General features: G+C 47.1%; 2 protein-coding genes across 4 annotated transcripts in view; both read left to right on the top strand.

The window, feature by feature from the left end:
• The first annotated feature begins 153 nt into the window (after positions 1 to 153).
• On the top strand, positions 154 to 10,565 carry rpusd1 (RNA pseudouridine synthase domain containing 1). 3 transcript variants are annotated; one of them, XM_071390924.1, is made up of 6 exons: positions 154 to 260; positions 1,535 to 1,976; positions 2,843 to 2,966; positions 4,328 to 4,430; positions 8,391 to 8,492; positions 9,034 to 10,565. In XM_071390924.1, the coding sequence occupies exons 2-6, from the start codon at positions 1,567 to 1,569 to the stop codon at positions 9,441 to 9,443; spliced, it is 1,149 nt and encodes a 382-aa protein (XP_071247025.1). In that variant the 5' UTR covers positions 154 to 260; positions 1,535 to 1,566; the 3' UTR covers positions 9,444 to 10,565. The 3 variants fall into 3 exon arrangements, with proteins under 3 accessions (XP_071247025.1, XP_071247036.1, XP_071247032.1); XM_071390935.1 differs by having other exon boundaries at positions 161 to 260; positions 1,517 to 1,976; XM_071390931.1 differs by having other exon boundaries at positions 167 to 260; positions 1,538 to 1,976.
• Positions 10,566 to 15,329: 4,764 nt separating this feature from the next.
• Positions 15,330 to 27,500, top strand: part of rnf216 (ring finger protein 216) — a 95,034-nt gene continuing 82,863 nt past the window's right edge. The window contains exons 1-6 of the mRNA XM_071390915.1: positions 15,330 to 15,642; positions 17,036 to 17,174; positions 17,292 to 17,389; positions 23,881 to 25,587; positions 25,872 to 25,948; positions 27,214 to 27,319. Coding sequence (XP_071247016.1) covers positions 17,108 to 17,174; positions 17,292 to 17,389; positions 23,881 to 25,587; positions 25,872 to 25,948; positions 27,214 to 27,319 — 2,055 coding nt within the window. The 5' untranslated portion in view covers positions 15,330 to 15,642; positions 17,036 to 17,107. The remainder of the gene's footprint in view (positions 15,643 to 17,035; positions 17,175 to 17,291; positions 17,390 to 23,880; positions 25,588 to 25,871; positions 25,949 to 27,213; positions 27,320 to 27,500) is intronic.

Genomic DNA, 27,500 nt, shown 5'->3' with positions numbered 1-27,500 from the left:
GGTAGGATTTTTCACATTGCGAAAACATGAAAATGTCTAACGTCAGTAGTAGCGCGTAGCCTTGTCAAGGATGCATCAGGAAAACATTGGTTGTTATAGAAAAGGTAAACATTGAATTTGTAGGCGTATTCAACGCTTCTTTGGTTTGTGATTGGTTGTTTGTGCCTTCCGTCACTATGACGTTGTCACAGCTTCCGTGTTTTTGTTTCTTGTCGCTAATGTACATGTGGGTCTACTGGAGAGACTTAAATAAGAAACAGGTATATAACACAATTAAACTACTTTTCAAATAAATTGTACTAACTCGCTAGATAACAATCTAACGTACCGAAAAATGACGCTGACTGTAAACTAGCTGATTTAGCTAGCTTGCTAACTTAGATAACGTTAGCTACCGTTACTTAGCTGGCTAACGAATGTGTGTTACATTGTACAACTGTCTGTCCATTGTAAAAATATAAACTCTTTAACTAGGTATTGTATCTAGTAAAACAGTGCAACTCATATATCTGAGTACAGCAGACAGACGGGCGGGGATGTGATGCGCAGTTAAGTCGTCCTGATGCTTCCCAACCGAAACAGCGAAACAGATCGGAAGGTTACATGCATACATTATTACCACGTTTTGTGACGTTTTTGTTTGTTTTTGGACTCCGGTGAGTTTTTTTACCGGCTGTTGGGGCACACGACATTTTTTCTCGAGGCAAGCCGAAGTGTACTTTCTCCCCATCGTCGGTGATTGTTTAATTTATTTATAACATCATCAGGGCTCTCGAGTGGCGTAGCTGTCTAAGGCACTGCATCTCAGTGCTAGAGGCGTCACTACAGTCCCTGGTTCGATTCCAGGCTGAATCACATCTGGCCGTGATTGGGAGTCCCATAGGGCGGCGCACAATTGGCCCAGTGTCCTGGGTAGACGTCATTGTAAATAAGAATTTGTTCTTAACTGACTTGCCTCGTTAAATAAAACAATAAGCAATCAGTCACTATGTTTATTTATTTTCCATTTTGTACTTTAACTATTTGTACATCGTTACAACACTGTATATATACATAATATGACATTTGAAATGTCTTTATTCTTTTGGAACTTCTGTGAGTGTAATGTTTACTGTTAATTTTTTATTGTTTATTTCACTTTTGTTTATTATCTACTTCACTTGCTTTGACAATGTTAACACATGTTTCTCATGAAAATAAAGCCCCTTGAATTGAATTGAAATTGAATTGAATTGTTTGGTCAACAGTAGAGATTCTTCAATAAAGTCCTTTGAATTGAATTGAAATTGAATTGTTTGGTCAACAGTAGAGATTCTTCAATAAAGCCTGTCATTCAACAAGAAAGAACTCGTTTTCATGCAAATGTTTTTCACTGAGAAATACTGCACCAAACATCTTAGATGGAACATTCCTCAACTGAGATCTCTTTGGCAAAAACGTCAAAATGAATGACAGATTTCTTGAGTTATTTTAGTTTTAATTCTGACTTTTGAGGAAGCGTATAACACATCATCAGTCCCTCGTGTTGTTTCAGCAGGTCAGGCTGAGCTGAACTGAGTGGTGAGTATGGAACCGGGCAGTATGGGACCGGGCAGTATGGAACCTGGCAGTGAGCAACCAGACAGCGGTATGGAACCTGGCAGTGTGGAACCGACCAGTATGGAACCGCTGGAAACTACCAGGGTTGTGGAATCGGCCAGCGGTGTGGAACCGGCCAGGGGTGTGGAACCGTCCAGGGTTGTGGAATCGGCCAGCGGTGTGGAACCGGCCAGGGGTGTGGAACCGTCCAGAGGTGTGGAACCGGCCAGTGTTGACAGTCTGAAGGTTCTGTATCAGAGCTGTGACTACATCATAGTGGATAAGCACTGGGACATCCGCATCGACAGCAAGATGTGGTACGAGAAACACACGGTCCAGAAACAGCTGGGGCTGCGTTTCCCTGAGCTGGCCGACCCCGGGACGTACTATGGGTTCAGGTAAGAGAAACACACGGTCCAGAACACAGCTGGGGCTGAGCTTCCCTGAGCTGGCCGACCCCGGGACGTACTATGGGTTCAGGTAAGAGAAACACACGGTCCAGAACACAGCTGGGGCTGCGTTTCCCTGAGCTGGCCGACCCCGGGACGTACTATGGGTTCAGGTAAGAGAAACACACGGTCCAGAAACAGCTGGGGCTGCGTTTCCCTGAGCTGGCCGACCCCGGGACGTACTATGGGTTCAGGTAAGAGAAACACACGGTCCAGAACACAGCTGGTGCTGAGCTTCCCTGAGCTGGCCGACCCCGGGACGTACTATGGGTTCAGGTAAGAGAAACACACGGTTCAGAACACAGCTGGTGCTGAGCTTCCCTGAGCTGGCCGACCCCGGGACGTACTATGGGTTCAGGGAGGTGGAGGGAGGGTTGACCAACTGATTTTACAGTGAAGGAGATTAATAGTGAAACTAAGACATGACGACTAGAGAGAATCATCAGTAGATTATGGCCTTTATATTACATTCTATTGTATCGTCAACAATGAACACACACACACACACACACACACATAGCCAGGTACGGTATCTCAATCTGAAACATCTGTCTCTCTCTCTACCTCTCTCTCTCTCTCTCTCTCTCTCTCTCTCTCTCTCTCTCTCTCTCTCTCTCTCTCTCTCTCTCTCTCTCTCTCTCTCTCTCTCTCTCTCTCTCTCTCTCTCTCTCTCTCTCTCTCTCTCTCTCTCTCTCTCTCTCTCTCTCTCTCTTTATCTCTCTCTCCCTCTCTCTCTCTCTCTCTCTCTCTCTCTCTCTCTCTCTCTCTCTCTGTCTCTCTCTCCTTCTCTGTCTCTCTCCTTCTCTCTCTGTCAGGTTCTGTCACCAGCTGGACTACTCCACCAGTGGGGTTCTGTGTGTGGCTCTGAACAAGGCTGCTGCTGGCCGGGTCTACCACTGCTTTAAAGACCGCAGAGCTACCAAGGTCTACCTAGCACTGGTACGCACACACACCACACACACCCCGCCTCACTCACACACACACCACGCCTCACACCACGCCTCACACACACACACACACACACCACGCACCCCGCCTCACACACACACCACACACCACGCCTCACACACACACCACACACCACGCCTCACACCACACACCACACACCACGCCTCACACACACACACACACACCGCCTCACACACACACACCACACACCACGCCTCACACACCACACACACACCACACACCCCGCCTCACACACACACCACACACCCCGCCTCACACACACACCACACACCACGCCTCACACCACACACCACACACACACCACACACACACCACACACCACGCCTCACACCACACACCACACACCACGCCACACACACCACACACCCCGCCACACACACACCACACACCACGCCTCACACACACTCCACACACCCCCTACTCAGCATGAGAACATTTGTAGCTGATCATATAATATGTGTTTCCTCCAGGTGAGAAGCTGGGTAGAGGAGGAGTACATGACTGTAGATGTAATATGTGTTTCCTCCAGGTGAGAAGCTGGGTGGAGGAGGAGTAGGTGACTGTAGATTTAATGTGTTTTCTCCAGGTGAGAAGCTGGGTAGAGGAGGAGTAGATGACTGTAGATGTAATATGTGTTTCCTCCAGGTGAGAAGCTGGGTAGAGGAGGAGAAGATGACTGTAGATTTAATGTGTTTCCACCAGGTGAGAAGCTGGGTAGAGGAGGAGAAGATGACTGTAGATTTAATGTGTTTCCACCAGGTGAGAAGCTGGGTAGAGGAGGAGAAGATGACTGTAGATTTCATGTGTTTCCTCCAGGTGAGAAGCTGGGTGGAGGAGGAGAAGATGACTGTAGATTTAATGTGTTTCCTCCAGGTGAGAAGCTGGGTGGAGGAGGAGTAGATGACTGTAGATATAATGTGTTTCCTCCAGGTGAGAAGCTGGGTAGAGGAGGAGAAGATGACTGTAGATTTAATGTGTTTCCTCCAGGTGAGAAGCTGGGTGGAGGAGGAGTAGATGACTGTAGATTTAATGTGTTTCCTCCAGGTGAGAAGCTGGGTAGAGGAGGAGTAGATGACTGTAGATGTAATATGTGTTTCCTCCAGGTGAGAAGCTGGGTGGAGGAGGAGTAGATGACTGTAGGTTTAATGTGTTTCCTCCAGGTGAGAAGCTGGGTAGAGGAGGAGTAGATGACTGTAGATTTAATGTGTTTCCTCCAGGTGAGAAGCTGGGTAGAGGAGGAGAAGATGACTGTAGATTTAATGTGTTTCCACCAGGTGAGAAGCTGGGTGGAGGAGGAGTAGATGACTGTAGGTTTAATGTGTTTCCTCCAGGTGAGAAGCTGGGTGGAGGAGGAGAAGATGACTGTAGATTTCTCCATCGGTCAAAACACCACAGAGGGAAGAACACACATGATGTGTATCCAAGGAACAGACGGTAAGAACCTGTTGCAGCTGGTGTGTCAGTGTGTGTGTGTGTGAGAGCCAGCCAGCCAGCCACAGCCAGCCAGCCAGCCAGTAAGTAAGTAATATATACAGGGAGTACCAGGTAATAACATGGCTATATACAGGGAGTACCAGGTAATACGGTTATCTACGGTTATCTCACAGTGGTAGTGGTAAGGTTAGCTCACAGAGGTAAGGTTAGCTCACAGAGAGAGGTAAGGTTAGCTCACAGAGGTACGGTTAGCTCACAGAGGTAAGGTTAGCTCACAGTGGTAGTGGTAAGGTTAGCTCACAGAGGTAGTGGTAAGGTTAGCTCACAGAGGTAGTGGTAAGGTTAGCTCACAGTGGTAGTGGTAAGGTTAGCTCACAGAGGTACGGTTAGCTCACAGTGGTAGTGGTAAGGTTAGCTCACAGAGGTAGTGGTAAGGTTAGCTCACAGAGGTAGTGGTAAGGTTAGCTCACAGAGGTAGTGGTAAGGTTAGCTCACAGTGGTAGTGGTAAGGTTAGCTCACAGAGGTACGGTTAGCTCACAGTGGTAGTGGTAAGGTTAGCTCACAGTGGTAGTGGTAAGGTTAGCTCACAGAGGTAGTGTTAAGGTTAGGTCACAGTGGTAGTGGTAAGGTTAGGTCACAGTGGTAGTGGTAAGGTTAGCTCACAGTGGTAGTGGTAAGGTTAGCTCACAGTGGTAGTGGTAAGGTTAGCTCACAGAGGCAGAGGTACGGTTAGCTCACAGTGGTAGTGGTAAGGTTAGCTTACAGAGGTAGAGGTACGGTTAGCTCACAGTGATAGTGGTAAGGTTAGCTCACAGAGGTACGGCTAGCTCACAGAGGTACGGTTAGCTCACAGAGGTACGGTTAGCTCACAGTGGTAAGGTTAGCTCTCAGGGGTACGGTTAGCTCACAGAGGTACGGTTAGCTCACAGAGGTATGGTTAGCTCACAGAGGTACGGTTAGCTCACAGAGGTACGGTTAGCTCACAGAGGTACGGTTAGCTCACAGAGGTACGGTTAGCTCACAGAGGTACGGTTAGCTCACAGTGGTAAGGTTAGCTCACAGTGGTACGGTTAGCTCACAGAGGTACGGTTAGCTCACAGAGGTACGGTTAGCTCACAGAGGTACGGTTAGCTCACAGAGGTACGGTTAGCTCACAGTGGTACGGTTAGCTCACAGTGGTACGGTTAGCTCACAGTGATAGTGGTAAGGTTAGCTCACAGAGGTACGGTTAGCCCACAGTGGTAAGGTTAGCTCACAGTGATAGTGGTAAGGTTAGCTCACAGTGGTAGTGGTAAGGTTAGCTCACAGAGGTACGGTTAGCTCACAGAGGTACGGTTAGCTCACAGTGGTAAGGTTAGCTCACAGAGGTACGGTTAGCTCACAGAGGTAAGGTTAGCTCACAGTGATAGTGGTACGGTTAGCTCACAGTGGTACGGTTAGCTCACAGAGGTACGGTTAGCTCACAGAGGTACGGTTAGCTCACAGTGGTAAGGTTAGCTCACAGTGGTACGGTTAGCTCACAGAGGTACGGTTAGCTCACAGAGGTACGGTTAGCTCACAGAGGTACGGTTAGCTCACAGAGGTACAGTGGGGAGAACAAGTATTTGATACACTGCCGATTTTGCAGGTTTTCCTACTTACAAAGCATGTAGAGGTCTGTAATTTTTATCATAGGTACACTTCAACTGTGAGAGACGGAATCTAAAACAAAAATCCAGAAAATCACATTGTATGATTTTTAAGTAATTAATTTGCATTTTATTGCATGACATAAGTATTTGATCACCTACCAACCAGTAAGAATTCCAGCTCTCACAGACCTGTTAGTTTTTCTTTAAGAAGCCCTCCTGTTCTCCACTCATTACCTGTATTAACTGCACCTGTTTGAACTCGTTACCTGTATAAAAGACACCTGTCCACACACTCAATCAAACAGACTCCAACCTCTCCACAATGGCCAAGACCAGAGAGCTGTGTAAGGACATCAGGGATAAAATTGTAGACCTGCACAAGGCTGGGATGGGCTACAGGACAATAGGCAAGCAGCTTGGTGAGAAGGCAACAACTGTTGGCGCAATTATTAGAAGATAGAAGAAAATAGAAGAAGTTCAAGATGATGGTCAATCACCCTCGGTCTGGGGCTCCATGCAAGATCTCACCTCGTGGGGCATCAATGATCATGAGGAAGGTGAGGGATCAGCCCAGAACTACACGGCAGGACCTGGTCAATGACCTGAAGAGAGCTGGGACCACAGTCTCAAAGAAAACCATTAGTAACACACTACGCCGTCATGGATTAAAATCCTGCAGCGCACACAAGGTCCCCCTGCTCAAGCAGGCGCATGTCCAGGCCCGTCTGAAGTTTGCCAATGACCATCTGGATGATCCAGAGGAGGAATGGGAGAAGGTCATGTGGTCTGATGATTCAAAAATAGAGCTTTTTGGTCTAAACTCCACTCGCCGTGTTTGGAGGAAGAAGAAGGATGAGTACAACCCCAAGAACACCATCCCAACCGTGAAGCATGGAGGTGGAAACATCATTCTTTGGGGATGCTTTTCTGCAAAGGGGACAGGACGACTGCACCGTATTGAGGGGAGGATGGATGGGGCCATGTATTGCGAGATCTTAGCCAACAACCTCCTTCCCTCAGTAAGAGCATTGATGATGGGTCGTGGCTGGGTCTTCCAGCATGACAACGACCCGAAACACACAGCCAGGGCAACTAAGGAGTGGCTCCGTAAGAAGTATCTCAAGGTCCTGGAGTGGCCTAGCCAGTCTCCAGACCTAAACCCAATAGAAAATCTTTGGAGGGAGCTGAAAGTCCGTATTGCCCAGCGACAGCCCCGAAACCTGAAGGATCTGGAGAAGGTCTGTATGGAGGAGTGGGCCAAAATCCCTGCTGCAGTGTGTGCAAACCTGGTCAAGAACTACAGGAAACGTATGATCTCTGTAATTGCAAACAAAGGATTCTGTACCAAATATTAAGTTCTGCTTTTCTGATGTATCAAATACTTATGTCATGCAATAAAATGCTAATTAATTACTTAAAAATCATACAATGTGATTTTCTGGATTTTTGTTTTAGATTCCGTCTCTCACAGTTGAAGTGTACCTATGATAAAAATTACAGACCTCTACATGCTTTTTAAGTAGGAAAATCTGCAAAATCGGCAGTGTATCAAATACTTGTTCTCCCCACTGTACGGTTAGCTCACAGTGGTACGGTTAGCTCACAGAGGTACGGTTAGCTCACAGTGATAGTGGTAAGGTTAGCTCACAGAGGTACGGTTAGCTCACAGAGGTACGGTTAGCTCACAGAGGTACGGCGCCCAGTTCATGACATCTATTGCCACAGTGTAAGTTCGAATCCCCCATGGAGCGCATGAAGACCATAATATAGCAACAAACTGTCAAAATGAAGACCAGAGTTGTCGTGTTTCACTCTAACGAAGACTTAAACGTCTGGTTTTCCACGGATTTGTTTTCTTCATGAAAGTTACTCTCTTTAAAGCTGCAATATGTAACTTTTTGGGCGACAGACCAAATTCACATAGAAATGTTAGTTCTAGATCTGTAAGTCTCATTGCCAGTCTCTCTGCAGGCTACCGACCAAATTCACATAGAAGTGTTAGTTCTAGATCTGTAAGTCTCATTGCCAGTCTCTCTGCAGGTTACCGACCAAATTCACATAGAAGTGTTAGTTCTAGATCTGTAAGTCTCATTGACAACAAGTCTCTCTGCAGGTTACCGACCAAATTCACATAGAAGTGTTATTTCTAGATCTGTAAGTCTCATTGACAGCGAGTCTCTCTGCAGGTTACCGACCAAATTCACATAGAAGTGTTCGTTCTAGATCTGTAAGTCTCATTGACAGCGAGTCTCTCTGCAGGTTACCGACCAAATTCACATAGAAATGTTAGTTCTAGATCTGTAAGTCTCATTGCCAGTCTCTCTGCAGGTTGTGAGAACCCCAAACCCTGTCGGACACAGCTCACAGTGTTGGAGTACGGAGCTTATGATGGAGACCCTGTTACCAAGGTGCTGCTGCAGCCTCTTACAGGTACACACACACACACACACACACACACACACACACACACACACACACACACACACACACACACACACACACACACACACACACACACACACACACACACAGGTACATAAACACACACACACACACACAGGTACATAAACACACACATACAGGTACATAGACACACACACACACACACACACACACACACACACACACACACACACACACACACACACACACACACACACACACACACACACACACACACACACACACACACACACACAGGTACATAAACACACACACACACACACAGGTACATAAACACACACATACAGGTACATAGACACACACACACACACACACACACACACACACACACACACACACACACACACACACACACACACACACACACACACACACACACACACACACACACACACACACACACACACACAGACACACAGACAGACAGACAGACGATTCGCCAATGTGTAATTACATTTTACAATTACAAAAAATATTCAACTCATATTGTTGTCATTTTGTGTGTCAGGTCGTACCCACCAGCTGAGGGTCCACTGTGAGGCGATAGGCCACCCCATCGTAGGAGACTACACCTACAGCCTGGGAGAAGACAGCGCCCCCTATCGTATGATGCTGCACGCACACCTCCTACACCTCCCTCTGGAGCCTCTCCCCCTGCAGGCCGCCGCTCCTGACCCCTTCACCACGCCCACTGACCCCCGCTGGCGCTCGCAGCACTGCCTCCGGACTGTAGAGGGAGCCGTGGAGACCCTGCTGGAGCGCAGGGCGGCGGAGGAGAGGACGGAGCAGGAGGAGAAGAAGAGGCAGCAGGAGGAGAGGAGGAAGCAGCAGGAGGAGAGGAGGAGGAGGGGGAGAGAGGAGAGTGAAGAGCAGAGGAGGACGAGTCAGCAGTGGTTGTCTGAGTGGACTGATGTCTGAATTCTCCTTCTCCTCTCTTCATCCTCCATCCCTTCTCCTCTCTTCATCCTCCATCCCTCCTCCTCTCTTCATCCCCCATCCCATCCCTTCTCCTCTCTTCATCCTCCATCCCTCCTCCTCTCTTCATCCCCCATCCCTCCTCCTCTCTTCATCCTCCATCCCTCCTCCTCTCTTCATCCCCCATCCCTTCTCCTCTCTTCATCCTCCATCCCTCCTCCTCTCTTCATCCCCCATCCCTCCTCCTCTCTTCATCCTCCATCCCTTCTCCTCTCTTCATCCTCCATCCCTCCTCCTCTCTTCATCCCCCATCCCTTCTCCTCTCTTCATCCTCCATCCCTCCTCCTCTCTTCATCCTCCATCCCTTCTCCTCTCTTCATCCCCCATCCCTTCTTCTTCTTCTATCTTCATCCCCCATCCCTCCTCCTATCTTCATCCCTCATCCCTTCTCCTCTCTTCATCCCCCATCCCTCCTCCTCCTCCTCTCTTCATCCTCCATCCCTCCTCCTATCTTCATCCCCCATCCCTTCTCCTCTCTTCAACCTCTCGTCATCCCTTCTGCTCCTCTCTTCATCCTCTTGTCATTCCTCCTCCTCCTCTCTTCATCCCCCCATCCCTTCTGCTTCATCACCCCCTCCTCTGTTAACCTCTCCTTGAGACTCTGCAACCAAAAGCATCTTTTAATATTTGATCTGTATGGGAAAGACAGACAAAAATGGGGAACTAATGCCTCTCTGCTTCACTCAGTATTCAAGAGATGTATTGTGTGAGTCTGGTGGGAGCATAGCACAGCAGGAGTCCAACTGTCTTCCCTCCATCTCACATTGAACAGAAGTCTGGAAAATAAATACATACTCTTCAAAAACAGCATTTTTAATGGCACTTATTTGACCATTTTGAAATGTTTTTACTGCTGTTTTGAAGTTGCTCTCTGGATTAGAGTGTCTGCTAAATGACTAAAATGGAAGCCATATCAAAGATTTACAGTTTACACCTCTTCTTCTCTGGTAATATGAATCATGACCCCTTTCCCGGGTCAGGGGATGGCAAAATAAAAATATATTATTTGATCTATTTTTGTTGACAATTCAAAGTTACAATATGAAAAATAAATCATTCATTGCAGATTGGATGCATGTTTTCAACACATACTGTAGCTACAAATACAAATAAACATAGCTAGCTAGCTACATCACTATTTCACAATACAAGATCTGTTTTCGTGTTGCAAAAACTTGTCAACATAGGATTATCTGTTTAAGTCAGTCTCATAGTTAAAAAGCTACTTGGCAAATAGAACTGTGTCCAGTTTGATGCAAGTTATCTGATATGTTAACTGTCCAGAAGGGGGAGCCACAGGGCTCTGTTCTAGGACCACTGTTAATACTGTCTAAAAGGGGGTGCCACAGGGCTCTGTTCTAGGACCACTGTTGTAGGCTGTCTAGAAGGGGGTGCCACAGGGCTCTGTTCTAGGACCACTGTTGTAGGCTGTCTAGAAGGGGGTGCCACAGGGCTCTGTTCTAGGACCACTGTTGTATACTGTCCAGAAGGGGGTGCCACAGGGCTCTGTTCTAGGACCACTGTTAATACTGTTTTTAATGGGACATCACAACTCTATTGCATGTCTGCAAAAGGTAGTAACATTTAATTCATGCTTCAAAACCCTAGTTATTGTGTCAGTAAATTGGCCAATACCTCCAAAATAAAATGTTTTGTCGTGTAGTACCCTCCCAACCGTGAAGCATGGAGGTGGAAACATCATTCTTTGGGGATGCTTTTCTGCAAAGGGGACAGGACGACTGCACCATATTGAGGGGAGGATGGATGGGGCCATGTATCGCGAGATCTTGGCCAAAAACCTCCTTCCCTCAGTAAGAGCATTGAAGATGGGTCGTGGCTGGATCTTCCAGCATGACAACGACCCGAAACACACAGCCAGGGCAACTAAGGAGTGGCTCCGTAAGAAGCATCTCAAGGTCCTGGAGTGGCCTAGCCAGTCTCCAGACCTGAACCCAATAGAAAATCTTTGGAGGGAGCTGAAAGTCCGTATTGCCCAGCGACAGCCCCGAAACCTGAAGGATCTGGAGAAGGTCTGTATGGAGGAGTGGGCCAAAATCCCTGCTGCAGTGTGTGCAAACCTGGTCAATAACTACAGGAAACGTATGATCTTTGTAATTGCAAACAAAGGTTTCTGTACCAAATATTAAGTTCTGCTTTTCTGATGTATCAAATACTTATGTCATGCAATAAAATGCAAATTAATTACTTAAAAATCATACAATGTGATTTTCTGGATTTTTGTTTTAGATTCCGTCTCTCACAGTTGAAGTGTACCTATGATAAAAATTACAGACCTCTACATGCTTTGTAAGTAGGAAAACCTGCAAAATCGGCAGTGTATCAAATACTTGTTCTCCCCACTGTACAAATTTCTGTTTTTTTTCCAGCTTTTGTTGTTGACACTGACTGCACTATACCAGAAGGTCAGTTGTGTCTGGCTGAATGCTAATGTGTAATCACACTGAGCTGTTTAGATACGGGATTCCAACAATAGGTCAAAGTTCACTGGGAAAAGTCAATACTGTAGTACACAGAAAAAAGGATATGCACAAAAATAATTATCATTTGAGAAAAATTGTAATCATGTTCAAATCAAATCAAATTTTATTAGTCACATGACCTTACAGACCTTACCTTAGACCTTCCAGTGAAATGCTGAATACAACAGGTGTAGTAGACCTTACAGTGAAATGCTGAATACAACAGGTGAAGTAGAGACCTCACAGTGAAATGCTGAATACAACAGGTGTAGTAGACCTCACAGTGAAATGCTGAATACAACAGGTGAAGTAGAGACCTTACAGTGAAATGCTGAATACAACAGGTGTAGTAGACCTCACAGTGAAATGCTGAATACAACAGGTGTAGTAGACCTTACAGTGAAATGCTGAATACAACAGGTGTAGTAGACCTTACAGTGAAATGCTGAATACAACAGGTGTAGTAGACCTTACAGTGAAATGCTGAATACAACAGGTGTAGTAGACCTCACAGTGAAATGCTGAATACAACAGGTGTAGTAGACCTCACAGTGAAATGCTGAATACAACAGGTGTAGTAGACCTCACAGTGAAATGCTGAATACAACAGGTGTAGTAGACCTCACAGTGAAATGCTGAATACAACAGGTGTAGTAGACCTTACAGTGAAATGCCGAATACAACAGGTGGAGTAGACCTCACAGTGAAATGCTGAATACAACAGGTGTAGTAGACCTTACAGTGAAATGCTGAATACAACAGGTGTAGTAGACCTCACAGTGAAATGCTGAATACAACAGGTGTAGTAGACCTCACAGTGAAATGCTGAATACAACAGGTGTAGTAGACCTTACAGTGAAATGCTGAATACAACAGGTGTAGTAGACCTCACAGTGAAATGCTGAATACAACAGGTGTAGTAGACCTTACAGTGAAATGCCGAATACAACAGGTGTAGTAGACCTCACAGTGAAATGCTGAATACAACAGGTGTAGTAGACCTCACAGTGAAATGCTGAATACAACAGGTGTAGTAGACCTCACAGTGAAATGCTGAATACAACAGGTGTAGTAGACCTTACAGTGAAATGCTGAATACAACAGGTGTAGTAGACCTCACAGTGAAATGCTGAATACAACAGGTGTAGTAGACCTTACAGTGAAATGCCGAATACAACAGGTGTAGTAGACCTCACAGTGAAATGCTGAATACAACAGGTGTAGTAGACCTTACAGTGAAATGCTGAATACAACAGGTGTAGTAGACCTGACAGTGAAATGCTGAATACAACAGGTGTAGTAGACCTCACAGTGAAATGTTGAATACAACAGGTGTAGTAGTCCTTACAGTTAAATGTTTACTTACGAGCCCCTAACCAACAATGCAGTTGAAAAAAATATGGATAAGAATAAGAAATAAAAGTAACAAGTAATTAAAGAGCAGCAGTAAAATAACGATATATATAGGGGGTTGCAGGTGCAGAATGTGATGGTGTTGGAGTCGTGCTTGGCCGTGCAGTCGTGGGTGAACAGGGAGTACAGGAGGGGACTGAGCAAGCACACCTGAGGGGCCCCCGTGTTGAGGATCAGCGTGGCAGATGTGTTGTTGCCTACTGTTACCATCTGGGGGCGGCACGTCAGGAAGTCCAGGATCCAGTTGCAGAGGGAGGTGTTTAGTCCCAGGGTCCTTAGCTTAGTGATGAGCTTTGAGGGCACTATGGTGTTGAACGCTGAGCTGTAGTCAATGAACAGCATTCTCACATAGGTGTTCCTTTTGTCCAGGTGGGAAAGGGCAGTGTGGAGTGCAATTGAGATTGCGTCATCTGTGGATCTGTTGGGGCGGTATGCGAATTGGAGTGGGTCTAGGGTTTCTGGGATGATGGTGTTGATGTGAGCCATGACCAACCTTTCAAAGCATTTCATGGCTACAGACGTGAGTGCTACGGGGTGTCATTTAGGCAGGTTATCTTCGCTTTCTTTGGGCACAGGGACTATGGTTGGTCTGCGCATGCTCTGAGTACACGTCCTGGTAATCCGTCTGGCCCCGTGGCCTTCTGAATGTTGACCTGTTTAAAGGTCTTGCTCAGATCGGCAACGGAGAGCGTTATCACACAGTCGTCCGGAACAGCTGGTGCTCTCATGCATGCTTCAGTGTTGCTTGCCTCGAAGCGAGCATAAAAGATATTTAGCCTGTCTGGTAGGCTTGCGTCACTGGGCAGCTCGCGGCTGGGTTTCCCTTTGTAGTCCGTAATAGTTTGCAAGCCCTGTCACATCCGACGAGCATCAGAGCCGGTGTAGTAGAGCCGGCTACCAGATTGCTATAACATATGGCTTGTGTTCAAGAGCATCAAAACGACTGCAGGCGACTGCCTACTGCCTGATCTACAAATCACCTTGAATCATAAATAACACTCGTTATTATCTGTCGATCAGTCAGTCACAATTTTACAAAATGATTACATTTCCGGTTTTGATCCTCTCGAACACGGCCATTATCAAATCAAATGTATTTATATAAATTTTGTACAGAACCCTGCTTGTGCTGTTACCTTGGCTTCAGAACCCTCCTTGGCAAGCCCTTCGTACATCAGCTGATATCTCAAAGTGCTGTACAGACACCCAGCCTAAAACCCCAAACAGCAATGCAGGGGTAGAAGCACGGTGGCTAGGAAAAACTCCCTAGAAAGGCCAAAACCTAGGAAGAAACCTAGAGAGGAACCAGGCTCTGATGGGTGGCCAGTCCTCTTCTGGCTGTGCCGGGTGGAGATTATAACAGAACATGGCCAAGATGTTCAAATGTTCATAGATGACCAGCAGGGTCAAATAATAATAATCACAGTAGTTGTCGAGGGTGTGTGGTTAGATTATATGTAATATACCTACCCTTGGCATTGTAAGATCTGGCATGCTTCAACAACGTCTGGGCAGAGGAGAGCGCCCATTGGGCTTGTTCGACATTGCAGCTGACAGTGCAGGCGGCCCGCCGACTGACTGATCAACTGTGGCTCAGTTGGTAGAGCATGGCGCTTGCAACGCCAGGGTTGTGGGTTCAATTCCCACAGGGGGACCAGGATGAATATGTATGAACTTTCCAATTTGTAAGTCGCTCTGGATAAGAGCGTCTGCTAAATGACTTAAATGTAAATGTAAATCACCTTGCATCTTCAAATAACTACTCCTTAATATTTGTAGATCAGTCAGTCACAATTCACCCGTGATATATTACGGGTTTGATGTTCTCGAACACATGCCAATATCTTTAATAATTGACTAAACTACAAAAATGATCTGATAGAACTACACCCCCCAGATTGCTGCGCTGATGTCTGTGAATGTGACGTGGTTAGTCTTGTTTTGGTAGGTTGTTTCGATTTCCGGTTATGTTCGTTGTTATCCAAATATTTGAATTAGAGCTAAGTGTGATTTTTGTTTGGGACATTCAATAACATCCGAGTTGTGAGATTTAACGACCTATAGCGTTGTTAATTATTACATAGCTAGCTTATTACATATATAACTGGATAACTAGCTAATTTGAAGTATAAGCGGGTAGCAATATTTGTCTCTCGTTAGCAAGCTAGGTTAGCCCAAACAGATTACAACTGAACAGAAAGTGCAACAAACATGAGAAATCACAGCCAACTCCGCCAGTGAGCACTCAGGTAAAGTGACAACCTCAACAGCATATAGAAAAAATGTGTTTTTGTCTTGTTTTATTAACTGACATGGTTGTCATCGACGTTTCTTTAACATAACTTCTGTTTGCTAACGTTAGCTAGTAAAGTATTATATAGTTGACTGACGTTAGTGACTACCTATAACAGTACAGTAGTTAGTTAGCTAGCTAACGTTAGCTGTCTCTGTAACGTTACGGGTGCAATCAAAAATACGTATGTGGTGCTACATGAATGTTAACTAACTTACCTAGTAAGGTTAGTACTAACGTTAGTTAGTTAAAGTTGATGTAGTTAACTAGTTGGGTCGCTAACACCTTTTGATAAACTTCCAACTCGAGACTGACAACTTTCCCTGTGGAACTTGTTTTGCCAACGTTAGTTAACTAACGCTAGTTAGCTAGAGTTGTCCACTCGGCTCATGAAAGTTAAAGGCTAACTTACTAGTTAGTAACGTTAGTCATACAGTCATACAAACACACCCTCGTCTAACGTTAACTACATTCCTCATTTTCTACTATCGTCAACTCAGTAACTAGCTACCTAAGTTGGCTACAAAAAAAAGTTTTAGAATTGAGTTCAAAGTTTTTGTCGACCCCCCCAAAATACTAGCTAGCTAACCGACAGCCCAAGTTCAGAACACCAACCCCATCCGCCGAGTTACTGTTAGGCTTGGAGTTGATTGCAGTAGCTATCGAATTAAACGTTTCTCTACATACACTTTGCCTGGACCTTGACATCTCTGCCGTGTGTGTTGGGGTGGTGCTGGTATATGTAATAGGTCCTGTCTGTGTTGGGGTGGTGCTGGGGTATATAATGGGTCCTGTCTGTCAGAGCAGTTCAAGGTATTAACCGTGTGTGTTGGGGTGGTGCTGGGGTATATAATGGGTCCTGTCTGTCAGAGTAGTACAAGGTATTAACCGTGTGTGTTGGGGTGGTGCTGGGGTATATAATGGGTCCTATCAGTATGTGGTGCTGGGGTATATAATGGGTCCTGTCTGTCAGAGCAGTACAAGGTATTAACCGTGTGTGTTGGGGTGGTGCTGGGGTATATAATGGGTCCTGTCTGTCAGAGTAGTACAAGGTATTAACCGTGTGTGTTGGGGTGGTGCTGGGGTATATAATGGGTCCTGTCAGAGTAGTACAAGGTATTAACCGTGTGTGTTGGGGTGGTGCTGGGGTATATAATGGGTCCTGTCAGAGCAGTACAAGGTATTAACCGTGTGTGTGTGTGTGTGTGTGTGTGTGTGTGTGTGTGTGTGTGTGTGTGTGTGTGTGTGTGTGTGTGTGTGTGTGTGTGTGTGTGTGTGTGTGTGTGTGTGTGTGTGTGTGTGTGTGTGTGTGTGTGTGTGTGTGTGTGTGTGTGTGTGTGTGTGTGTAGGGGGATGGTGTCGAGTGTTGCTGGTCAGTGTGTGTCTGTGAGCAGCGTGTCACTCAGGCAGTGTGATTGACTATGGCGGACAGAACTGACGACGATGACGTCATCCACCTGGTCAGCTTCAACATCCACCGCAGCCAAGGTAACAGCACAAACAGGGTTCTGAAGCCATGGTAACAGCACACACAGGGTTCTGAAGCCAAGGCAAGAGCACACACAGGCTATACAGTTAACTGTGTGTGTGTGTGTGTGTGTGTAGGTCGTCGGGAACGCAGGAGGAACTTCATCACCATATCAGATGACTCTGACGAGGAGCCGGTTACTCTGGACCCTGACGATGATGTCAGCATACTAGAGGTAACCTATAACCCCTGACCTCTGACCTCTCACCCTGTCCTGGTTTCTGACAAACCTGACGATGATGTCAGCATACTAGAGGTAACCTTTAACCTCTGACCTCTCACCCTGTCCTGGTGCCTGACCAGCCAGATGATGATGTCAGCGTACTAGAGGTAACCTTTAACCCCTGACCTCTCATCCTGTCCTGGTGTCTGACCAGCCAGATGATGATGTCAGCATACCAGAGGTAACCTTTAACCTCTGACCTCTCACCCTGTCCTGGTGCCTGACCAGCCAGATGATGATGTCAGCGTACTAGAGGTAACCTTTAACCCCTGACCTCTGACCTCTCACCCTGTCCTGGTGTCTGACCAGCCAGATGATGATGATGTCAGCATACTAGAGGTAACCTTTAACCCCTGACCTCTGACCTCTCACCCTGTCCTGGTGCCTGACCAGCCGGATGATGATGATGTCAGCATACTAGCGGTAACCTTTCACCCCTGACCTTTAACTAGGGATGCAGATGTTGGTCAATTTTGCTGCCGACGATTCGACCCTCAATAACCGGTTACTAACGGTTACGTTAGTTTATGTTAGAGCCTAATTGAAAGAGGCAACGCTCCAAGCCAATCGTCTCACAGCTGAAAGGCTACAGTATTATTGAACATACAACTACTGTAACGAACCCTGTTAAACATCATTTACAATATAGCAATATGAAGCTGGGAGGCTGCAGTATTATTGAACATACAACTACTGTAACGAACCCTGTTAAACATCATTACAATATAGCAATATGAAGCTGGGAGGCTGCAGTATTATTGAACATACAACTACTGTAACAAACCCTGTTAAACATCATTTACAATATAGCAATATGAAGCTGGGAGGCTGCAGTATTATTTAACATACAACTACTGTAACGAACCCTGTTAAACATCATTACAATATAGCAATATGAAGCTGGGAGGCTACAGTATTATTGAACATACAACTACTGTAACGAACCCTGTTAAACATCATTTACAATATAGCAATATGAAGCTGGGAGGCTGCAGTATTATTGAACATACAACTACTGTAACAAACCCTGTTAAACATCATTTACAATATAGCAATATGAAGCTGGGAGGCTGCAGTATTATTGAACATACAACTACTGTAACAAACCCTGTTAAACATCATTTACAATATAGCAATATGAAGCTGGGAGGATCCTCCTCTTATTAATCAATATGAAGCTGGGAGGCTCCTCTTGTTAATCAATATGAAGCTGGGAGGATCCTCTTGTTAATCAATACGAAGCTGGGAGGCTCCTCCTCTTGTTAATCAATATGAAGCTGGGAGGCTCCTCCTCTTGTTAATCAATATGAAGCTGGGAGGCTCCTCTTGTTAATCAATATGAAGCTGGGAGGATCCTTCTCTTGTTAATCAATACGAAGCTGGGAGGGTCCTCCTCTTGTTAATCAATATGAAGCTGGGAGGCTCCTCCTCTTGTTAATCAATATGATGCTGGGAGGATCCGCCTCTTGTTAATCAATATGATGCTGGGAGGATCCTCCTCTTGTTAATCAATATGAAGCTGGGAGGCTCCTCCTCTTGTTAATCAATATGAAGCTGGGAGGCTCCTCCTCTTGTTAATCAATATGAAGCTGGGAGGATCCTCCTCTTGTTAATCAATATGAAGCTGGGAGGCTCCTCCTCTTGTTAATCAATATGAAGCTGGGAGGATCCTCTTGTTAATCAATATGAAGCTGGGAGGCTCCTCCTCTTGTTAATCAATATGAAGCTGGGAGGCTCCTCCTCTTGTTAATCAATATGAAGCTGGGAGGCTCCTCCTCTTGTTAATCAATATGAAGCTGGGAGGATCCTCCTCTTGTTAATCAATATGAAGCTGGGAGGCTCCTCTTGTTAATCAATATGAAGCTGGGAGGCTCCTCTTGTTAATCAATATGAAGCTGGGAGGATCCTCCTCTTGTTAATCAATATGAAGCTGGGAGGCTCCTCCTCTTGTTAATCAATATGAAGCTGGGAGGATCCTTCTCTTGTTAATCAATACGAAGCTGGGAGGCTCCTCTTGTTAATCAATACGAAGCTGGGAGGCTCCTCCTCTTGTTAATCAATATGAAGCTGGGAGGCTCCTCCTCTTGTTAATCAATATGAAGCTGGGAGGCTCCTCCTCTTGTTAATCAATATGAAATTGGGAGGCTCCTCCTCTTGTTAATCAATAAGAAGCTGGGAGGATCCTCCTCTTGTTAATCAATATGAAGCTGGGAGGCTCCTCCTCTTGTTAATCAATATGAAGCTGGGAGGATCCTCCTCTTGTTAATCAATATGAAGCTGGGAGGCTCCTCCTCTTGTTAATCAATATGAAGCTGGGAGGATCCTCCTCTTGTTAATCAATATGAAGCTGGGAGGCTCCTCCTCTTGTTAATCAATATGAAGCTGGGAGGATTCTCTTGTTAATCAATATGAAGCTGGGAGGCTCCTCCTCTTGTTAATCAATATGAAGCTGGGAGGCTCCTCCTCTTGTTAATCAATATGAAGCTGGGAGGCTCCTCCTCTTGTTAATCAATATGAAGCTGGGAGGCTCCTCCTCTTGTTAATCAATATGAAGCTGGGAGGCTCCTCTTGTTAATCAATATGAAGCTGGGAGGATCCTCCTCTTGTTAATCAATATGAAGCTGGGAGGCTCCTCCTCTTGTTAATCAATATGATGCTGGGAGGATCCTCCTCTTGTTAATCAATATGAAGCTGGGAGGCTCCTCCTCTTGTTAATCAATATGAAGCTGGGAGGCTCCTCTTGTTAATCAATATGAAGCTGGGAGGCTCCTCTTGTTAATCAATATGAAGCTGGGAGGCTCCTCCTCTTGTTAATCAATATGAAGCTGGGAGGATCCTCCTCTTGTTAATCAATATGATGCTGGGAGGATCCTCCTCTTGTTAATCAATATGAAGCTGGGAGGCTCCTCCTCTTGTTAATCAATATGAAGCTGGGAGGATCCTCCTCTTGTTAATCAATATGAAGCTGGGAGGCTCCTCCTCTTGTTAATCAATATGAAGCTGGGAGGCTCCTCCTCTTGCTAATCAATATGAAGCTGGGAGGCTCCTCCTCTTGTTAATCAATATGAAGCTGGGAGGCTCCTCCTCTTGTTAATCAATATGAAGCTGGGAGGCTCCTCCTCTTGTTAATCAATATGAAGCTGGGAGGCTCCTCCTCTTGTTAATCAATATGAAGCTGGGAGGCTCCTCCTCTTGTTAATCAATATGAAGCTGGGAGGCTCCTCCTCTTGTTAATCAATATGAAGCTGGGAGGCTCCTCTTGTTAATCAATATGAAGCTGGGAGGCTCCTCCTCTTGTTAATCAATATGAAGCTGGGAGGATCCTCCTCTTGTTAATCAATATGAAGCTGGGAGGATCCTCCTCTTGTTAATCAATATGAAGCTGGGAGGCTCCTCTTGTTAATCAATATGAAGCTGGGAGGCTCCTCTTGTTAATCAATATGAAGCTGGGAGGCTCCTCCTCTTGTTAATCAATATGAAGCTGGGAGGATCCTCCTCTTGTTAATCAATATGAAGCTGGGAGGCTCCTCTTGTTAATCAATATGAAGCTGGGAGGATCCTCCTCTTGTTAATCAATATGAAGCTGGGAGGCTCCTCCCCTTGTTAATCAATATGAAGCTGGGAGGATTCTCTTGTTAATCAATATGAAGCTGGGAGGCTCCTCCTCTTGTTAATCAATATGAAGCTGGGAGGCTCCTCCTCTTGTTAATCAATATGAAGCTGGGAGGCTCCTCCTCTTGTTAATCAATATGAAGCTGGGAGGCTCCTCCTCTTGTTAATCAATATGAAGCTGGGAGGCTCCTCTTGTTAATCAATATGAAGCTGGGAGGATCCTCCTCTTGTTAATCAATATGAAGCTGGGAGGATCCTCCTCTTGTTAATCAATATGAAGCTGGGAGGCTCCTCCTCTTGTTAATCAATATGATGCTGGGAGGATCCTCCTCTTGTTAATCAATATGAAGCTGGGAGGCTCCTCCTCTTGTTAATCAATATGAAGCTGGGAGGCTCCTCTTGTTAATCAATATGAAGCTGGGAGGCTCCTCTTGTTAATCAATATGAAGCTGGGAGGCTCCTCCTCTTGTTAATCAATATGAAGCTGGGAGGTTCCTCCTCTTGTTAATCAATATGATGCTGGGAGGATCCTCCTCTTGTTAATCAATATGAAGCTGGGAGGCTCCTCCTCTTGTTAATCAATATGAAGCTGGGAGGATCCTCCTCTTGTTAATCAATATGAAGCTGGGAGGCTCCTCTTGTTAATCAATATGAAGCTGGGAGGCTCCTCCTCTTGTTAATCAATATGAAGCTGGGAGGCTCCTCCTCTTGTTAATCAATATGAAGCTGGGAGGCTCCTCCTCTTGTTAATCAATATGAAGCTGGGAGGCTCCTCCTCTTGTTAATCAATATGAAGCTGGGAGGCTCCTCCTCTTGTTAATCAATATGAAGCTGGGAGGCTCCTCCTCTTGTTAATCAATATGAAGCTGGGAGGCTCCTCCTCTTGTTAATCAATATGAAGCTGGGAGGCTCCTCCTCTTGTTAATCAATATGAAGCTGGGAGGCTCCTCTTGTTAATCAATATGAAGCTGGGAGGCTCCTCCTCTTGTTAATCAATATGAAGCTGGGAGGATCCTCCTCTTGTTAATCAATATGAAGCTGGGAGGATCCTCCTCTTGTTAATCAATATGAAGCTGGGAGGCTCCTCTTGTTAATCAATATGAAGCTGGGAGGCTCCTCTTGTTAATCAATATGAAGCTGGGAGGCTCCTCTTGTTAATCAATATGAAGCTGGGAGGATCCTCCTCTTGTTAATCAATACGAAGCTGGGAGGCTCCTCTTGTTAATCAATACGAAGCTGGGAGGCTCCTCCTCTTGTTAATCAATATGAAGCTGGGAGGCTCCTCCTCTTGTTAATCAATATGAAGCTGGGAGGATCCTCCTCTTGTTAATCAATATGAAGCTGGGAGGATCCTCCTCTTGGTAATCAATATGAAGCTGGGAGGCTCCTCTTGTTAATCAATATGAAGCTGGGAGGCTCCGCCTCTTGTTAATCAATATGAAGCTGGGAGGCTCCTCCTCTTGTTAATCAATATGAAGCTGGGAGGCTCCTCCTCTTGTTAATCAATATGAAGCTGGGAGGATCCTCCTCTTGGTAATCAATATGAAGCTGGGAGGCTCCTCTTGTTAATCAATATGAAGCTGGGAGGCTCCTCCTCTTGTTAATCAATATGAAGCTGGGAGGATCCTCCTCTTGTTAATCAATATGAAGCTGGGAGGCTCCTCCTCTTGTTAATCAATATGAAGCTGGGAGGCTCCTCCTCTTGTTAATCAATATGAAGCTGGGAGGCTCCTCCTCTTGTTAATCAATACGAAGCTGGGAGGCTCCTCCTCTTGTTAATCAATATGAAGCTGGGAGGCTCCTCTTGTTAATCAATATGAAGCTGGGAGGCTCCTCTTGTTAATCAATATGAAGCTGGGAGGCTCCTCCTCTTGTTAATCAATATGAAGCTGGGAGGCTCCTCCTCTTGTTAATCAATATGAAGCTGGGAGGCTCCTCCTCTTGTTAATCAATATGAAGCTGGGAGGCTCCTCCTGTTGTTAATCAATATGTAGCTGGGAGGCTCCTCTTGTTAATCAATATGATTAACGCTGTCTGACGGGTGACATTATTCTGTTCGTATCCTACCACTCTCTTTGTGTTTGTGTTTAATAAGATACATGACTACTAATCAAAAATGCACCAAAAGGCACCAAATGAATTCCACTAATTTATGCAAATGAACCTCTAGGCGAAAAGCATGACCGGTCAAATATATGTTCAGCTGCTGACCGGTTAATGGTTTGCATCCCTACCTTGACCTCTAACCCCTGACCTGGGATAGGTTTGGAGCTGACTCAGTGATGCATGTCTGGTCTGTCGACTCTCCAACTGTGTGTCTGTCCTAACCACCTGTCCTCTCTCTCTCTCTCCCCTCTCTCTCTCGCTCCCCTCTCTCTCGCTCCCCTCCCTCTTTCTCTCTCTCCCCTCCCTCTCTCTCGCTCCTCTCTCTCTCGCTCCCCTCCCTCTCTCTTTCGCTCCTCTCTCTCTCGCTCCCCTCCCTCTCTCTCTCTCGCTCCTCTCTCTCTCGCTCCCTTCCCTCTCTCTCTCTCTCTCGCTCCTCTCTCTCTCGCGCCTCTCTCTCTCGCCCCTCCCTCTCTCGCCCCTCCCTCCCTCTCTCGCCCCTCCCTCCCTCTCTCGCCCCTCCCTCTCTCTCTCGCCCCTCCCTCTCTCTCTCGCCTCTCTCTCTCGCCCCTCCCTCTCTCTCGCTCCCCTCTCTCTCTCTCGCTCCCCTCCCTCTCTCTCTCGCTCCTCTCCCTCTCTCTCGCTCCTCTCCCTCTCTCTCTCGTGCCCCTCCTCTCTCTCGCTCCCCTCCCTCTCTCTCTCGCTCCCCTCCCTCTTTCTCTCTGCAGCCCCTGAATCCGTCACGGCGACGTGTGATTCGTCCAGCAGCACTGTGGGGTGTGGCCTCTGAAGGCGATGGACCAATCATAGAGCTAAAAGAGGTTGAGGGTCATCAGACTGCACCCCTTCCATCGAGGTCACAGCACAGAGACAGAGACACCTCCGCCCCATCCACCTCACAGTACAGAGACAGAGACACCTCCGCCCCATCCACCTCACAGTACAGAGACACCTCCGCCCCATCCACCTCACAGTACAGAGACACCTCCGCCCCGTCCACCTCACAGTACAGAGACACCTCCGCCCCATCCACCTCACAGTACAGAGACACCTCCGCCCCATCCACCTCACAGTACAGAAACATCTCCGCCCCATCCACCTCACAGTACAGAGACACCTCCGCCCAATCCACCTCACAGTACAGAGACAGAGACACCTCCGCCCCATCCACCTCACAGTACAGAGACAGAGACTCCTCCGCCCCATCCACCTCACAGTACAGAGACACCTCCGCCCCATCCACCTCACAGTACAGAGACACCTCCGCCCCATCCACCTCACAGTACAGAGACACCTCCGCCCCATCCACCTCACAGTACAGAGACACCTCCGCCCCATCCACCTCACAGTACAGAGACACCTCTGCCCCATCCACCTCACAGTACAGAGACACCTCCGCCCCATCCACCTCACAGTACAGAGACACCTCCGCCCCATCCACCTCACAGGACAGAGACACCTCCGCCCCATCCACCTCAACCCAGACCAGACCTCAACCCTTCACCAGGCCTGTCCTGCAGGAGGTCAAGTTAGTTTTGCTCCCTCAGGTCCAGCCTCCTGCACCTCCTCGGCCCCGATCCCCCCTACAGCAGCTCCACCCTGGACCCCTCAACCAGCCTCAGCCCCGGCCCCAATCCCCCCTACAGCAGCTCCACCCTGGACCCCTCAACCAGCCCCATGCCCGGCCCCGATCCCCCCTACAGCAGCTCCACCCTGGACCCCTCAACCAGCCCCATGCCCGGCCCCGATCCCCCCTACAGCAGCTCCACCCTGGACCCCTCAACCAGCCCCATGCCCGGCCCCAATCCCCCCTACAGCAGCTCCACCCTGGACCCCTCAACCAGCCCCATGTCCAGCCCCGATCCCCCCTACAGCAGCTCCACCCTGGACCCCTCAACCAGCCCCGGCCCCCCCTGGAGCCCCATGCCCTCCTCCTAACCCATGCCTTCCAGATGCAACAACCCAGAACCCTTCATCTCCAACCTGTTCCCCAGGTCGCTCCCCAGCCCGTGCCCGCTCCCCAACAGTGGCCTGCGGGCCCCTGTGGCGTCCCTGCCCCCGCCGTGCTGATAGCTGCTGCCCCCGAGCGTCTGGGCCCCCCAGAGACCGGCCATCGGATCACCCTGGGCAGCCAGACTCCTGGGGGCCTCGACCCCCGGCCCGGAGCCCCGCTGCTGACACACAACCGCCCTCTGTCCCTGGAGCCACAGGTGGTAGTCGTGGTCGACCGGCCAGCCACTCAACCTCACTTCCCCATCCTAGCTCTCGCTGTTCCCCTAAACCCAAACCCCATAGTCCCAGCCCCTGTTGTCCCTGTCGTCCCAGTCGTCCCCAGGGCAGCGGAGGAGAGGGCAGGTCCCTCAGTCCAACAGGAGGTCCAGGAACCAGAGAGACCTCAGCTGCAGCCCCACGTCAGAGCACTGGTCAGAGGAGTGGTGAGGAGTACAGACACCACACCTCTACTCATAGTTACCCTCACTTCTAATGGATAGTTACATCTAGTATGTCTGTAACCCCCTCCTCCTCTCCCTCTCCCTCTCCCCTTTCCTCTCCTCTCCTCTCTTTTCCTCCCTTCTTCCTCTCCCTCTCCCTCCTCCTCTCCTCTCCTCTCCTCTCCTCTCCTCTCTTTTCCTCCTCTCCTCTCCTCTCCTCTCCTCTCCTCTCCTCTCCTCTCCTCCCTTCTTCCTCTCCTCTCCTCCCCTCTCCTCCTCCTCTCCAGGTGGATCTGTTTCCTGATGTCCAGGAGAACTATGTAGCAGAACTGATCCAGACCAATGACCTGAAAGATCTCAATGTGTAAGAACTACAACTATCTCCATGACTACCACTGACCTGTAAGAACTACAACTATCTCCATGACTACCACTGACCTGAAAGATCTACAACTATCTCCATGACTACCACTGACCTGTAAGAACTACAACTATCTCCATGACTACCACTGACCTGTAAGAACTACAACTATCTCCATGACTACCACTGACCTGTAAGAACTACAACTATCTCCATGACTACCACTGACCTGAAAGATCTACAACTATCTCCATGACTACCACTGACCTGAAAGACCTCAGTGTGTAAGAACTACAACTATCTCCATGACTACCACTGACCTGAAAGACCTCAATCTGTTAGAACTACAACTATCTCCATGACTACCACTGACCTGAAAGACCTACAACTATCTCCATGACTACCACTGACCTGAAAGATCTACAACTATCTCCATGACTACCACTGACCTGAAAGATATGTCTGTTAGAACTACAAATATCTCCATGACTACCACTGACCTGAAAGATCTCAATCTGTAAGAACTACAACTATCTCCATGACTACCACTGACCTGAAAGATCTCAATGTGTAAGAACTACAACTATCTCCATGACTACCACTGACCTGAAAGATCTACAACTATCTCCATGACTACCACTGACCTGAAATATCTCAATCTGTTAGAACTACAACTATCTCCATGACTACCACTGACCTGAAAGACCTACAACTATCTCCATGACTACCACTGACCTGAAAGATCTACAACTATCTCCATGACTACCACTGACCTGAAAGATATGTCTGTTAGAACTACAAATATCTCCATGACTACCATTGACCTGAAAGATCTCAATGTGTAAGAACTACAACTATCTCCATGACTACCACTGCCCCGAAAGATATGTCTGTTAGAACTACAACTATCTCCATGACTACCACTGCCCTGAAAGATCGCAATGTGTAAGAACTACAACTATCTCCATGACTACCACTTCTCTTACAAGCAGTGCGTTAGCTGATAGCTACCTGACTGTGAAACAGTTTTACTTCCTATGACTGTGATATGTGGTGGTCTCACCTAGCTCTGGATAAGAGTGTCTGCTAAATGACTCCTGCTATTCAGTTTTCTCTCTCTCTGTGTGTGTGTGTGTGTACCAGTATTATGTAACTAGTGTCTCTGTATATCTGTGTATCTAACCTGTGTGTGTGTGTGTGTGTGTGTGTGTGTGTGTGTGTGTGTGTGTGTGTGTGTGTGTGTGTGTGTGTGTGTGTGTGTGTCCCAGTATCTGTAACATGTTGCTGGAGAATCCAGCCGTCCCTCAGAGAGAGAGTTCAGTCTCCGTGGCTCATAGCAGCATCCTGCTGGAACCCTGCGACGACAACTCACAGGTAGGAACGTGTGTTAACCCTGTGTGTTAACTGGGGATGGGTTATTCACTATCCCAACAGGGACGTGTGTTAACCCTGTGTGTTAACTGGGGATGGGTTATTCACTATCCCGACAGGGACGTGTGTTAACCCTGTGTGTTAACTGGGGATGGGTTATTCACTATCCCAACAGACAATGGGG

Source organism: Salvelinus alpinus, chromosome 1, assembly GCF_045679555.1.
Source record: "Salvelinus alpinus chromosome 1, SLU_Salpinus.1, whole genome shotgun sequence".
Lineage (NCBI taxonomy): Eukaryota > Metazoa > Chordata > Actinopteri > Salmoniformes > Salmonidae > Salvelinus > Salvelinus alpinus.
Note: the sequence above shows the minus strand (reverse complement) of the source record. Positions and strands in the feature narration are given on the sequence as shown.